Consider the following 15127-nt stretch of genomic DNA (forward strand, 5'->3'; position numbering starts at 1 on the left):
TAGATGAAGAAACTGGGCTCCAAAGAGATGAAGTGACCTTGCTCCCACCTTGTGGCTGGAGGAGGCAAGGGATGCAGCCCAGGCCAACTCCCTAGCCTCTAGAGCAACATTCATTCTAGTCACTGTCCCATTGTGAGTACAGATAAACCATGGTCATGCAAATGCTCATCCTTGGACAAAGCCATTACAGGTAAAATTGAGTACGAGTATTCCTTAAATATTATAAGTTTTAAAGACAAGTAGGAGAAGAAATGAGATAACTTGCAGGGTGAGGCAGTAGGCAAAATCATGGTCCCCAATGTTGCCCGCACGCTGATTCCCAGAATCTGTAAGTACATTGCCTTCTACAGAGCAAGGCACTTTGCAATGACTGAATCCAGGTTTTGGAGACGGAGAAGTTATCCTGGTTTATCTGGGTGGATCCAGTGTTATCACAGGTGAGAAAGACAAAGTAGAAAGGGGTAAATTTCTTCAGGTCACATGGCCATGAAGTGAGAATCTGAAGCCAACTGTGATTCGCTTTATTATCCCATCCTTGTCTGTCTTTTGACAGACAAGTAAAAACATCATCAGAAGGAAGTAAAACTTAAATATTTTCTCTATTACAGAATTGTCTTCAAAAAATATTGAGGACATCCTCTGTGTTCCTGACTTTCCTTATCCATGGTCTTCTATAGATTTATCCCTACAAATGCTATTTTAAGGTCAGAAACAGACAATTCTCTGCCCCAAGTCACGGCACTCATCACCTCATAGAATTACCAAATTTTAGAATGAAAACTGACCTGGTGTTGCACATTCATAAACTGAAGTTGCACAAACAAATGCAGTCTCACTGACAGCCATGCACCAATGTCCTGATGACCGACTGATTCTGGGATCCTCTACCCCAACCCATTCCACTCCACTGAGCCTCAAAATTTTGCAACAAATTGTAGTCTTTAGCAGTTTTAGGATTGAAATATTTTCCTATCCCCTGACTTTCTCTACAACAAGGATGTTTCTCTCATCCCTTTTTAGGACAGGAAATTGGTCCTAAGGCCATTCTGTGGAGGAATATTAGGGAAGGTTGAGGAGAGGCCAAAAAAAAATTACCCTGTTCCTTCTCAAGATATGAATCAAAGTAAAGACAAAGAGGGTCAGAGAAGAAGCCAAATAGCATTTTTGTTATTGGTAAAGTTAATGTTAGAGAATGTGCTTCCTATGTTTGTATAAGAGAATTTTCTAGTCATCCCACTTGAGACACATACTGAGAATTAGACACTCCCATCCCATCTATGCCACTGTGGAGGGGCTTGACCTTGTAACAGTCATAACATGGAAGACCACAGAGGGCAGACAGGTGGAGCATGAAGAAGTCAGATGGACAGATGGACATGCAGACTACTCTATGTCTACTTAGTTGCTTCTTTCCAAACTCACACATCTGACAAGTTATTCTTATCCAGTAAGGAGTAAAGGGAGGGTGAGAGGGCCCAGGAAAGAACACTTATGGAACATCATTCCTATGAAAAGAAGCATCTGGAATAGGAAGAAGCAAGCCCCAACCAGAGTGGTTAGACTTGTTCTGCCCTGGCTAACTTAAATAAGAAAATGACGCCTTTCAATGTTGCATTTTTAGTGATTTCCAAAACAATTGAAAACACTATTCTCTATCAATTCCCATTTTCACTTCCATCCTGGTAGATAGAGAGATTCTCTGTATTAAATCTTGATCCCAACATTGGCAAACTTCTGTGAGTTCACCCAACATACAACGCTGACCCTGAAGATCCCAAATGTTTTCCAGCTTTTCCTTTAAGCTCACCCACGTTGGACTTCTCCCCAGGCAGAAGAGAACTTAAGTCATTGCAAGGCACTTGGAGATATAAATGCAAAAAGAATTTACATTCTGTGTTGCTTTTTAGAATTTTTAACACAGAGGCTCTCGTTTTTGATATGAGTCTAATGTTTCTCTCTTAAGCACATTCTTGGCTGCCGTAGTCACAGTGAACTCTGGATGACATCTGAGAATTCCCATCCTTGTGAAAGACTGGATGCGGACCTCAGAAGGAGTGGAACGGAGGGATAACACAGCTGGGAAACGCAAAGACGTGGCTGTGACCCAGGCGGTCCTTCTAGCCTGCGCTGTAAGGGTATGCAGGCTTTCTGGTTTTAGCTGGCACCTTCGTCATGCAGAAGGAAAACATAAAGCTAAGTACCAGTACCTGAGGTGCAGAATTACTTACGGATTTCGCAGTTTGCTCCCACCCAACCATGAGGGCAGTGGCAGGCATAACCATTGGGCTGGTCCAAGCAGGTTCCAGCATGGTGGCAAGGGTTACTGTCACACTCATTTATGTCGATGTCACATTCTTCACCTAGGGAGATAAGGAAAAGTTGCTGAAATGTCTGGTTCTACAGTTTCCATAACTTCTGCAGCAGAACCCAGATCCCAGGTTGGTGGCCATGGTCTCCAGTAATGATGCCAAGTCTATGATTTCAAAGAAGTACAGGAATCTCAGAAAACTCTAAACAAGGAATCTTTTGCTTAAATAAAGCTAATGTGAGAAAAATAGCACAAGAAAAGCAGTGGTAAGAATAATCACTACTTTAGTCCATTAGTTGGTTAATTTAGCCTGATTTCCACATCTGAGCAAAGTTTCTGGGGTTAATTAGAAAAGCAAACTTAGATTCCTGATTTTACAAAAGAACTCAATTTTATTTTGGATTTCAGCAGCTGCATCTTGTTATTTATTTTTCTGAAACTTCAGAAAGCTGAAAAATCAGTTTATGATTATTTTGTAGCCAAGTAGTTGAGAGTGCCAGACTGGACATAGACTCCTTTCTGGACATAGCTGTCTGCCTCGCCTGAGTTACAAAAATTCTCTCCACTTTCCAAGTCCTTAAATCTTCCTGGGGGACAGGGAGAGAGTGGATTTGAAAAGCTCAGGGAAAACTTGGGCCCTGAAGGAGAGATAGTTGTAACATATGGGGTGAACCCACATCTGACAGAACTCTCTCTGAGAAATGGTGGTCCAAGGGAAGCTCATGTGCACTTCTGCCTATCACTGCACCAGAACAGAAGCTGTGACCTCCGGCTCCTGCCTACCATTTCCAAGCATCCTTACCTAAATCAGAAAACCCAGGATGAAGTTACAAAACAGAATACAGAGCCCATGTCACTGTGCTCCAAACACCAATTTATAGAAAATAGCTTATTATCAAAAGTTCCATGAACAAAACCTTCTTTGGGTGATTTTATACTCAAGACAATGAGTCACTGCAAAACTAATTTGCTTCCTAAATCTAAAGGAGTATCATCAAAGCTGAAGAGGAGCCTTCAAAGTGAGGCTTTCTCTCTTAAAGGTTTGAAAAGGAGGAAAAGGAATTTTCAAAATAAGACTTCATTTGGTTAAGTAAATGTAGAAAAGGAAAAAAGAACTCTTAGCATTGCTATAGTCATAGACTAAAGACAAAATCAAATATTTTGTCCATTTTCAAAAGACAATATCTCAGTGCATTCAGATAATTACTTTCAGGCTTATTTAGCATTAAATTGCTTTTCTATATGCTGTTGCTTTGTCTCACATTTACAAAACTACCATATGCTACCCACAGACCATTTTAGAGGAGGAATATCACAATAAAATATTTCACATCTGTTTCAGGTCACACTCTTTAGGCACCTGGCATGTAACTATTTAATTTGAAAAATAAAATCCCTTGAACAAAACATTCCCTACTTCCAGGTCATCCTTGGTTGATTATAATTCGCAGTATCTAAGTGAATTTGTTTCTTGCAATAAATATAGTCATATCAATAGAAAGGATATGAAGGATATCATTGCTTCTTACTACCCTATTTCAAAGGTCGTCTTTCTATTAATGGGGTAAGTCATTCTGAGTTGGAAAAGGCATAAACTAAACTATTACAGATGGCACCCATTTCTAAACTGCATGCAGTTTAGCTTAGTTTATTGGTATTAGATATTATGTTTCTTCACTACTGGTTAGCTTAATAAATCTTTAAGCCTTTTATTTGCCTGAGCTAGTAAATTCTTTAGTTGACTTCCTTACTCTTCTTAGCTGAATTAGAGAAAAAAATCAATTACCCTTTAATCCCTAATATTCTCAAACAACATTTGTGAAGAGAATACAAAAATGAAATTTCTACTTGACTAAGGCTAGCAAACAGGGGGAATTTGAAATCTTTCACAATTTATTTTCAGTTTCCTATTCTCTAAGAGGCAATATGTATAGCAAGTATATCAGGGAGGGTACTGTATTTATGCAATTCTATAAGCACACTAATTCTGTATATCTTCCTTGATAAGTTAGGAAATGCAAAAGATCAAAAGAAACTCAAAATGTTTTAGCATTTATAAATCTTTGAGCTAAGAGCCTTCAACAACAGGTATCAGTGATAATCACTATAGTCATAATTATATAGTAGTAAGCATATGCATCTCATGGGTCAGTCACTGACAAATGCTTTAACTACAATTCCTTCCTTCCTCACAAGGATTTTATTCAGCTGAAGCAAGTCTAAAAAATTATTTGGAACTCTTTCTACTATAATGAAGTCACAAGAACTTGTCATCCTGCCACTGTAAACAACTAGACAAATGGATGAAATATATGGGGGAAAAAAACACTTTCAAGAATTGGACAATAGACAGTTTATAACTGTGATTACTGCAAGAGAAATAAACCAATGTAGCACTGCAGTCACCCTGGATTTCCTCCTGTGGCCAATTTAGAACACAATGGTCTCATTGAATGGAAGAGACAAAGATCAGAATTTGTGGAGGCCTGTGTAATTTGGAGGGAAGACCACTACAGAAGATAGAGCTCCTCAGGAAACAAAGCAAGAGAGAAATAAGCTGCATCCCCTCAGTTTGTTGATGAATACTGTGGGTAAGCTGAAACCCCAGGAGCCTAACAAGCAAACTGTAAGATGAGTAGTCCCCGTGCTCACTGGGAACTAAGAAGTATTCTAGCTCATCCAAGCCAGAGTGGAGACATTTCAAAGACTCCCTACTTCACTGAGGGGAGCTACAAAAGGTCACCTCATAACTGTAAAGTATAACATCCCCTAAAGCAAAGGCCACAACAAACTTGCATCCCAAAATGCAAAAATGAACTGTAAGATTCAAAGAGGCTGGCAAAAGAAATGTATCTGCCAAAAAGAAAGGCTAGGGCATGGAGAGAGAGAGAGAGAGAGAGAGAGAGAGAGAGAGAGAGAGAGAGAGAGAGAGAAATCAAATCATTAAACAACTTACCCAACAATGACCAGCATCCAAAAAGTGATTTTGGAAAATAAAAAATAGATAGAAATCTTTCTGCCCAATTCAATAGTTGTATAGCCACAATAGTTTTTCTATGTAATCAAGGCTGGGTTGTATTGGCAAAGGAAAAGACATCTGAATCAATGAAAAAGAATAGAAGGTCCAAAACCAACCAACACAAATACAGCCAACTGATTTTTGTCACAAAAGTTCAAAAGGAATTCAACAAAGGAGAGAGAGCCTTTTGAACACATATCTTTGAGAAATTATTTCGACAAATGAACCTTGAGGAATCTTACTTCTATTGGCAAAGAAAAAAATAATGAAATCTCTAGTTTGAAGATCCCATAAAAGAAAAAGGTCCATGAAAAGAAAAGAAACTCTATTACAAATGTATAAAACAGCCTCACTACAGGTGGAGGAGGAGGAGGAGCTGACTTAACTAACTTTGGAAGTAAGCGGCACTGGTCAGACTCCATGCACATGAGCCCTACTTAACCACTAGGTTCTTTGTTTTTTATTTTCATTTTTTAAAAATTTTTTTCCATAATTTTATTGAGAAACAAATAGCAATGAGAAAGCTTCAAATCAAATTGGTAGGACAGTTTCAATAATTAACACATTGCATACTCACTACCTAGTGGTTATTTGCTGTACAAGATGAAGACATGATTTCCTATTTACAAATACTATTAGAACAAATCCCTCTATTCATTAAGAGAATGTAACTATATATCTTTCCTAACCACTTTGAATACACAGATACAAAATGGACATTCATCTGTATCCCCTTTTTTGTTTAGTTCCATCATTTGAATATTATAGGTGTTAACTCAGCAAAATATTCTAAAAAGGTCCATTAGTACATAAGAGTATTGGGTCTTCCACTAGACTGGCAATGTCAGAAGTTGTTGATCTGAGTCCCCTACAGCTCAACATAACAACATGGCTTTATTTCTTGTACTTCATTCTTATACTTTTCTGTTGGATGGTTAAGACCAAGATAAAGCAAGACCTACGCAACAACAGTTGTAGCTTTTGGATCTGATAAGGTCAGTCAAATCCCCTCAGGATTTATCCTGAGATCCTGTACCTCGGATTGTACATCCTTTGTCAGTGTCAGCCATGTGGAGGAGTTACAGCCATTGCTTGGTCAATGTGCTCTCTGTGAAAGCCTGAGGGAATGTTTTCTCTCCATGTGACTCTCCTTAGACACACTCTACATTATCGATCACTTTCCTCTTTGGCTCCATAATTGCCTTGATCAGAAAATTTGGGACACTACTGAGTTACATGATGTAACAGTTCAAGTTCTCATATGTCCTGAGTCTTAAGTGACCTTGGAAGGCTAGGGCCAAAATGTTGGCTTTCCTTGCAGCCCTTCTTTTTCTCTAATTTTGGTCTGCAAACTTAGGTTGTTAACCCTCTAGAAGACAAGCTTATTGTTATTACCACACAACCTAGGCTGTTAAGCTTAACCTCATTATCTGTCTGAATATGAAACATCTTAGGCATAACAGAACAGGTATTTTTCATCAAGTATTGATATGTTAAACTTTAAGTCCCTACAGAATATGATGAAAAAACATTTAAAAAATTAAAATATATTTTAAAAATAGGCATAAAGAATTATATAATTCTTATGTTTACACATAAGTCCAGAAATCTAACCGTATAAGGGTATTTCCCACAAGGACACAAGCCAGCAATTTGTCATGCTGTGCATGTAAGTAGAACTGCACAAGTACATGATGGTAAGAGCCAGATATATCCTGTTGATGTAGGAATTTACAAAGAAACAAAGGCAGAAGACTAGAACAACCCAGGTGGTGATAGATCAGAACTGCACATTATACTATAACTCATGTTTAGCTTACTATGGGCACAGACGGCACCAGTAATATATATATATATATATATATATATATATATATATATATATATATATATATTATGTCTGCTGAAAGGACCAAAGACATCTCAGAACACTGAACACAGACAGCTCAGGTCTTTATCCCTAATATCATTCTCCAATAGGGAACCAAGAATCCCTGGAGCAATGGACAGTCACTCTGGCACTGGAGCACAAAACACACAAGATGAGACTGGAACGTCTTGCAGTGCCAGAAAGTATAAACTGCTAAAAAACAAAACACAACAAAATGAAAGCAGCAACACCCCACTGAATAATGTCACCAGAGCCCACTGGAAGAAGTCCCAGGAGTGAAAGCTAGGACATTTTGGACAACAAAATAAAGTTTAAAAGAGTACTGGATTGTAACCCAAACTATAAAATAAATACTCACAAGTCCATGTTAATATAAATGAAAGACTGGATAAACAAGCAAATGGAAGGGAATAAACAAACCTCTCAGGCAGAAGAATTCTGAATAGGTCTTGTAGGGGAACACAGCCCTCCAGGGTGAGCTGCACAAAGTGACTTCCTTTCAAAAAGTAAAGTACAGAAGAAGGAAAACGAGTAATATCACAGTGGGAAAACCCAGCCCATGCCACCTCAGGTGGGTGATCAAGGTCAACACTGGAGACTGTGAGTCACACTGGTGGTAGGGGGCCTGGAAGGGGTGGGGACCAACACATAGAGACCCTTCTCCCAGGAGGAGCCCAGCCATGAACAGGAACATGCAAAGATGCTCAGCATCATTTACATAAACAGAATTCAATATGAAATCATACAAGGCAGAACTACTCGCCTACAGAATAGCAAAGCCTCCGAGACAAGCAATGACACAAAGCAGTAACTGAAAGACCAGAGGGACCTGCAGCAGGTGAAGGTGACCCTGCAAAGTGTCCTCAGAAGCCTCCGCAGGCCTGGAGAGGAGGTGGCTCTCTCTGGGTTTGAGGATTGGAGGGAGTGCATCTTCAAGTCCATCAAGGAAAATTCTGCTCTCCACACAGATCATCTGGACTTTAGCTGCAGGCCTGATAGGGATGTGTCTCCACCCAGCTAGAAAAGGTAGCGGGGACACTGGATTCAATCTCTAAATAGTGATGGTCTCAGCTGGGAGGCTGAGAAGGAGAACTGCAAGTTCGATACCAGCCTGGATAGCCTCACCAAATTAGCAAAAACATCTCTCAGAATAAAAAATAAAAATAGCAAACAAACAAACAAATGAAAAAGCTGTATATGTAGTTCAGTGTGAAGGCTCTAGGACCAATCGCTAGTTGTAAATAAATAAAGTGTTTGCTTAAGGGGAAAAACTACACTCAAATATATGTGGAAAATAAGCAAAGACAAATAAGATTCTTTACATAAGACCTCACAGAGCTTTAAGCATTCAGACATCCTCCATGAGGCTCCACACGGCATGTTCCAAGCCCCAAAGTCATTTGGCCACAGAACCCTTTTTCCATGGAGCTTCTCCTGGGACCAAGGTTCTGTAAAGCTCATTAGAAGTACAACTGCTCAAATTGTTCCAGCAACCATTCTGTGGTCCTGTGCAGGCTGCAAACCCATCAGGGTCACAAAGACATGGATATTTGTCATTTCCAAAGACTAGTTAGAGTGGCGTTTGAACCTACTTCCCTGATTGCCCTGTAATCCGGCAGGTACAGTGAAACAATGCTCAGGGGCAGCCCTGCTGGCTAAGTGTGACAGGCACCATGGCGGTGCAGGAGGAGGTGCACATAGGGGACTGGGATGCAGGTGACTGAGGGGACGGTGCTACTGAGAAGGGTCTTATATGATGCATTCAGGATTCTGGTAAGAAGAGGAACCAGAACACAGCTACAAAGCTGGATGGGCAGAGACCACTCAGGGTTTGTGATCAGAACAACAAAATACCAACAGCTGGAGAGCGACAGGCTGAAACGACCGCTGGACATGGTCTCTGCAGGGTGGAGAATGGATTGGGGTCAGGGGAAAGAGGTGCAGAAAGCTTTCGGAGAAACTGTCACAGGGCAGGCAGGAAGTGAAGCCAGCCTGGCACGGATCCTGCCAAGCAAGCTGCTGTAGGAAGTTTTTAGGCGTCCTTAGCAGGTAGGCAAAGGTACATGGAAGAAGAGGCAGGTATCAAAATGATTTTCTGGCAGGGAACTCGAGCTGAACTAGCAAACTGGGGTGGTAGCAATGCCATTCAATAAGCCAGTGGATATTTAACGAAAGAGGAGAGAATCGGAGATTTTGCAGAGTCTTTGAGACATGTGCCTATAGGTAGCTGGCGATATACTAAATACTCTAGAGGTATTATTGTATCTTATGTCTCATAAGATACCAAAGAAAATTCTTTTTTAAAATTTTTTTTATTCTTTTGATACAGGATTTCTGCAGTTCAGACTCATAGTGATCATCCTGTATCAGCCTCCACAGTGCTGGGGGTCTGGCACAGCATGTGGTACTAGGGATTAAATTTGAGACCTTGCGCTTGCCAGGCCGGCACTTATGCCACCAAGCTATCTCCCCAGCCTGCAAATTTCAAATGGATTAAATATTTAAATGCACAATGCTGAGTCATAATGATTATAGTAGTATAAGAGAACATTTATAGTCTTGATATAGTATTTCATGAAACAAGAAACAAAAAGATATCAAAATTGAATTACAATAAAATTAAATACAACATTTATAAAACAAAACACTTCATACTTATGTAAAAGGCAAATGGCAGAAAAGACAAGTGATGTATTTATAACCTGGTCCGTTTACATGTAACATGCTAAATATGAAGAATTATTTCAAGTCAAGAAGAGTAAAGATTAGAATGAATGAATTGAAAGAAAAACACATACTTGGTGTGACTAGAGAGTTCATAAAAGAAGAAATAAAAATATTTAAGTTTGTAACCTGCCTAGGAATCAAACGCCAGCATATGAAGCCATACTAATGTGGCACTATCGTCTGCCAAGACACTAATTCTGGAGGAGTTGTGTCAAGGTGAGCAAAGAGACACGCTTGCCACTCTTGGTATAAGTCATTGTCAGCCCAGTGCTTGCCTTTAAATTATCCCTGGAAAATAATACAGACATCTGGGCCTTGAGTTTTCTGAAACCGTACCACAAACAATAATGAGATAAGTATAGGAAGATAAGCATCCACTAACATTCCTTTCAACATTGTTTATCACAGGCAAAAGTTCTCAACTGCCCAAAAGTCAAATGACACTGGGACTTTATGAAAATCATGAAATCTCACATAACAGACTACGAAGCAGCCAGGAGAAATGCTAGAGCAGAAGGATATTTCTTAACACAGATTCACAAACATTTTAAGTGAAAAGCAGATTACAAAATAGTATGGGCTGGAGCTCCAGTGATACAATCGGTTAGCACGAGGTATTTATATAACAAATAGTATAGGCAGTACAGCTGCTTTTATGTTCAAATATTTATGTATATGCATTATATGTGATGTACTACACACAGAGACCTTCAAAGTCCCTGAGTGTCAAAATTCATCAAAATGTTAATAACAATGACTTCCTAGTGGTTCAGTTTTAAGTAGTGGGTTTTTCTATTAACATATTTTCTAGCATTTCTTCCATGCTTTTTATTACCAGTGAAATAAAAATATCTGGAAAATCCCCAGGATGCTTTCCCACTATTATTCTTTTTTGCCTCTAATGACTGATACATAAAAGTCTGTGGAGTGAGCGTGCGTGCGTGCGTGCGTGCGTGTGTGTGTGTGTGTGTGTGTGTGTGTTGATAAACCATTCAGCAAAACAAAGCCATCTGTGAATCATTTTCTGGAATAAGCCCACTTCTCAGTTAAGGAAAGCCCAAAAGGAAACAAGGGCATGACACAGATAAGTAGAAACAAGATCATAAATTGCTTGTCCCACATGGCAGCTGATGACACCTTCTCCAGGAGCACTAGTGAGGCTCCCATGGGGTGGAAGAGGGACCAGGCTGTGCAGAAAGCTCAAGCATGACAGTGGCCTGGGGGCTCAGCAGGAGACTGGCAGGGGCAGCACATGTTTTCCTGCCCGGTGTGATGGACACTTGAGCCATCGGCCTCTACCAACCTGCAGACCACAGAGACCCTGAGCCTGTGTTGCTTGGGACAAACTCCGGAAACATAAACTCTGTCCCACTGTCTAAATCTCAGGATTCCTAGAATCCAGGATTCCAAGGATCTGTTGGGAAAACTAAGGTCCGCACAGCTTGTACTCCAGTGACTTAGAAGTCCTTGGAGAGTCTGATGAAAATTAGAGAACTTCCCTTCCACCCAGATGTGTCACACAACTTCACTTCTGCTTTTGAAGAGTCACAAAGCTCCCTGAAGCTCACGGAGGGTGCTTAGAAGGAGGAACTCGTGTGAGCCTAGACCCCCTCTTACCCAGCCTAGAGTTGACCCCACATTCAGAGCTGGGTGATCAGCAAGGCTCCTGCTGAATCCAGACCTTGTGTCCCTTGACCCTTCCCAGCCCCCTCCTTCCCGCCCATAGCAATAGGATCTAGGCCTACAGTAGTCACAGATCTGGGTGGCTCCCTTACTTCCTACTGCCACCAATTTTCTTCAGTTTTTTTTCTTTTTTTAAGAATACAAGATAACATTTTTTTAAAAAAGCACTAGAAACAGTGAAAGATTTCACTAAACAAAATAATAGGAATTCAGTAATGGTTGCTATATTACATGATGCTATCTTCAAATTAGTTGTTCAGATTACCAGATATAAATGTGTAAGATTCATTTAAAGAAAAAACAAAACAATAACCCAGAAGTTATAATAAATTCAAAAGAGGAAAAAAATCAGAGAAAAAAATTTAAGTATTAACTGTATAACTGTACCTTTCAAAAGACCACCAGAAATCAACAATACAATTATCCAAACCATTCTGCATATATACCTAAATGTTTTTTCCTTTCTTTCATTTGACCTTTTTAAGATCCAACCCAAAAATGGTCATCTAAGATGAATATGTACCTCACAAATGAAGAGATACAAATGGCAAATAAATGTATGAAAAAATGTTCAACATAATTGAGCATTCAAGAGATGCAAATTGAAACAATGCTGAGATACAATCTCACCCCAGGAAAAATGGCTGTCATCAAGAAGTCAACCAATAACAAATGCTGGAGAGGCTGTGGGGAAAAAGAAACCCTTCTCCACTGTTGGTGGGAGTGCAGGCTTGTACAACCATTATGGAAATCAGTATGGAGATTCCTCAAAAAGCTAGGCTCATAGATCCCATTTAAGCCAGCTATTCCCCTCCTGGGTATTTTTCCAAAAGAACTGAAATCAACATGCCACAGCAATATACGTGCACCCATGTTGAGAGCAGCACAGTTGTCATAGTTAAATCTTAGAAGCAACCCAAGTGCCCATCAAGTGAGAAATGGATAAAAAATATATGGTACTTTTACACAATGTAGTATTATTCAGCTATAAAAAACATAAACTCAAGGTTTTTTATAGATAAGTGGATGCAGCTAGAGACTATATCGGTAAATGAAATACATCAGATCCACATGTGCAAGCATCGTATTATCTGCCTAGTGTGAGAACACAGAAGAGTAATGAAAATCTAAAAGGTACAAAAAGACTATTAAATGGGGATTTTCTTCAGTTTTTAAAATCTTGCCACATTTATATGGTTCAATACAAGTTAACATGGAACCTGCATGCAGCTCCTGTAGGAGGCACATCAGGTTCTTCCTGTCCCCTCTGCCTTGCATTAACTCTCAGGTAATGCTACGCTCTTCCAGTGCACAAGCACAGTTTCCGGTGTTCCTGCAGGGATTCATTTCTTACCAAGCTGTAGCTCTCAGAAGCTGCAGTGATGACAGCCTCAGCCAACCCAAGCCCTGCATGCCAGCTGCAAACAAGTCTCATTTAATGAGAACACATCAGATTGTTTTAAAATAAACTTTTATCCAAGCAATGCGTCTGTGCATTTTGCAATTGTATGGTGTTCCTATTTTGCAATCATTTGTGCATGGGAGATTTGGCCTTTGGGTGCTCTGCCATCCGAGGGTCCCCGGGTGAGTCTGAAAGTCAGACCAAGTGGGTCACTTGCCTGTGAAGCCAGGAGCGCAGACGCAGGTGCCGTTCAGGCTTTCGCTGTCACAGGCGCCTCCATTCAGACAGCTGACGTTGGCACAGGGATCCTTGTACAACTCACAGTGTATTCCTGCAGGGAAACAGAGGAAAGAGGGCAGCTCATCAGAGACTCTCCAGGCCCTGGGTCCTTTGAAAGTGAAGCAGTTGAACATCATTGGGGCAGTGTGCAAGTAGACTGCCGGGGTGTATGTGCATGTGTGTGCGTGTGTGGGTGTGTGTGCGCACGCGTGCGCACATGTGTGTGTAAGTGCATACCCGTGCACATGTCCACTCCTGACTTTAGATAGTTGCGATAACATATCTATGAGAAAAATAACAATTCAATCCCTGCCCATAGGCCTACTATGAAGTGTTTTGTGTGCATTTTTCTGACTGCATGTCCCAAAGCCAAGGGCAGAGAAAGCTAAAGACCTGAAAGATAAAATTTGCCAATGGCAAATGCTTGCTAGGTTTCCAAAAGAAACAGAAGAGCTACACAGCCTTAGTAAAATGACAGTGTAATTGATAACAGCATCACAAAGATGAAGAGCCGGAGTCAGCTATTTCAGTGAGTCCCACCTCTGCTTAGAGAACTGCAGGAGAGAGACCACCGCATGCCGGTGTCTCACACTCCAAGACCCCACCAGATTGACATGCAAATCAAGTCGGCATGCACCACTCATGAGCCATGCTCTGGGCTTTAGTTCTGTACAGCACCATGAGACAGCCATTTCTCCATTTCACAGATGAGGAAACTGAGGAAAGATTGCAAGGTCAGCAAGGGGAAAAGCTTGGGTTTGTGCTTGCTGATAATGCAATCTAGGGTCTCTGCTTACTAAGTAATTGGCCTCATACAAGCCATCAGCACCCATTTATCCAAAAGGAACATTGAAAAACTCTGTAAAGACAGAAACGTTTCCATTTGTGTAAAAATGAAAACAGTGTGTATGTGTGTGTGACTGTATTCCTATGGTTTGGCAGCGCTTGCAGTGCAACCCAGAGCCTCGTCTGTGCTGGCCAAGTGCTCTCCCATGGAGCTGCTGCCGATCACTTTGAGGCAGGGTCATGCTGAGCTGTCCGGGCTGGCCTCAAAAGCCAATGCTATCTGAGAGTTGGGGTATCAGCTGGTGTTGCATCATGGAATACAAGATGGAAGCATGGCTCTGTCTGTCTGTCTGTGTGTCTATGTGTCTGTGTGTCTATATGTGTGTGTGTGTGTCTGTCTCTGTGTGTGCATGTGTGTGTGTCTGTCTTTCTCTGTCTCTCCCTTTCTCTGTCTCTCCCTTTCTCTGTCTCTCCCTGTGTCTCCATCTCCCTGTCTCTCTGACTCTGTCTCCGTCTTGCTCTCTCTCCCTCTCCCGCTCCCTTGCCCTCTGCCTCTCCATCCCTCCCTCTACCTTCCTCTCTCTCTCATACCACACCCCTCAGAGAGGAAGATAAACTACATTCTAATCTGGATAAGAATGTAAGTAATGATGTGCCCATCTTTCCCAGTAGCCTCAAGAAAAATAGATATAAAGCAAATAATAATTGAATGGTATTTATTTCATTTGCTCTTCACTACTTAGCTCATCTTGGGCACGTGACCGCCATGCCCAGTGACTCACACAGGCACTGAACTCATCCTTGCTGGACTTCTTTCCTTTCTCTGTCAATGTCTTAAGAAGTAGGACTCACAAAAGAGGAAAAGACAGAAACAGAAACAGAGCTTCCTCTCCATATTTACGCTATGACTTGAGACAAGCATTTTGAAAGTAAAGGCCTTTACCACCTTTTTATCTTTTGACCTCCATTTCCAAGTCATCAACAACTTCTTTTTTTTTTTTTTTTTTTTTTTTTTTTTTTTTTTTTTTTTTT

General features: G+C 40.7%; 1 protein-coding gene across 2 annotated transcripts in view; it reads right to left on the bottom strand.

Moving 5' to 3' along the window:
• The window catches only part of Dner (delta/notch like EGF repeat containing), a 340243-nt gene that overhangs the window by 15434 nt on the left and 309682 nt on the right, over window positions 1-15127 (bottom strand). For both annotated transcript variants that reach the window (XM_023722281.1, XM_004637300.2), the window contains 2 exons: window positions 13248-13361; window positions 2229-2360 (listed from right to left, as the gene is read on the bottom strand). In XM_023722281.1, the coding sequence (XP_023578049.1) occupies window positions 2229-2360; window positions 13248-13361 (246 nt within the window). The remainder of the gene's footprint in view (window positions 1-2228; window positions 2361-13247; window positions 13362-15127) is intronic.

The sequence above is a fragment of the Octodon degus genome, unplaced genomic scaffold (assembly GCF_000260255.1).
Source record: "Octodon degus isolate 3935 unplaced genomic scaffold, OctDeg1.0 scaffold00089, whole genome shotgun sequence".
Classification (NCBI taxonomy): Eukaryota; Metazoa; Chordata; class Mammalia; order Rodentia; family Octodontidae; genus Octodon; species Octodon degus.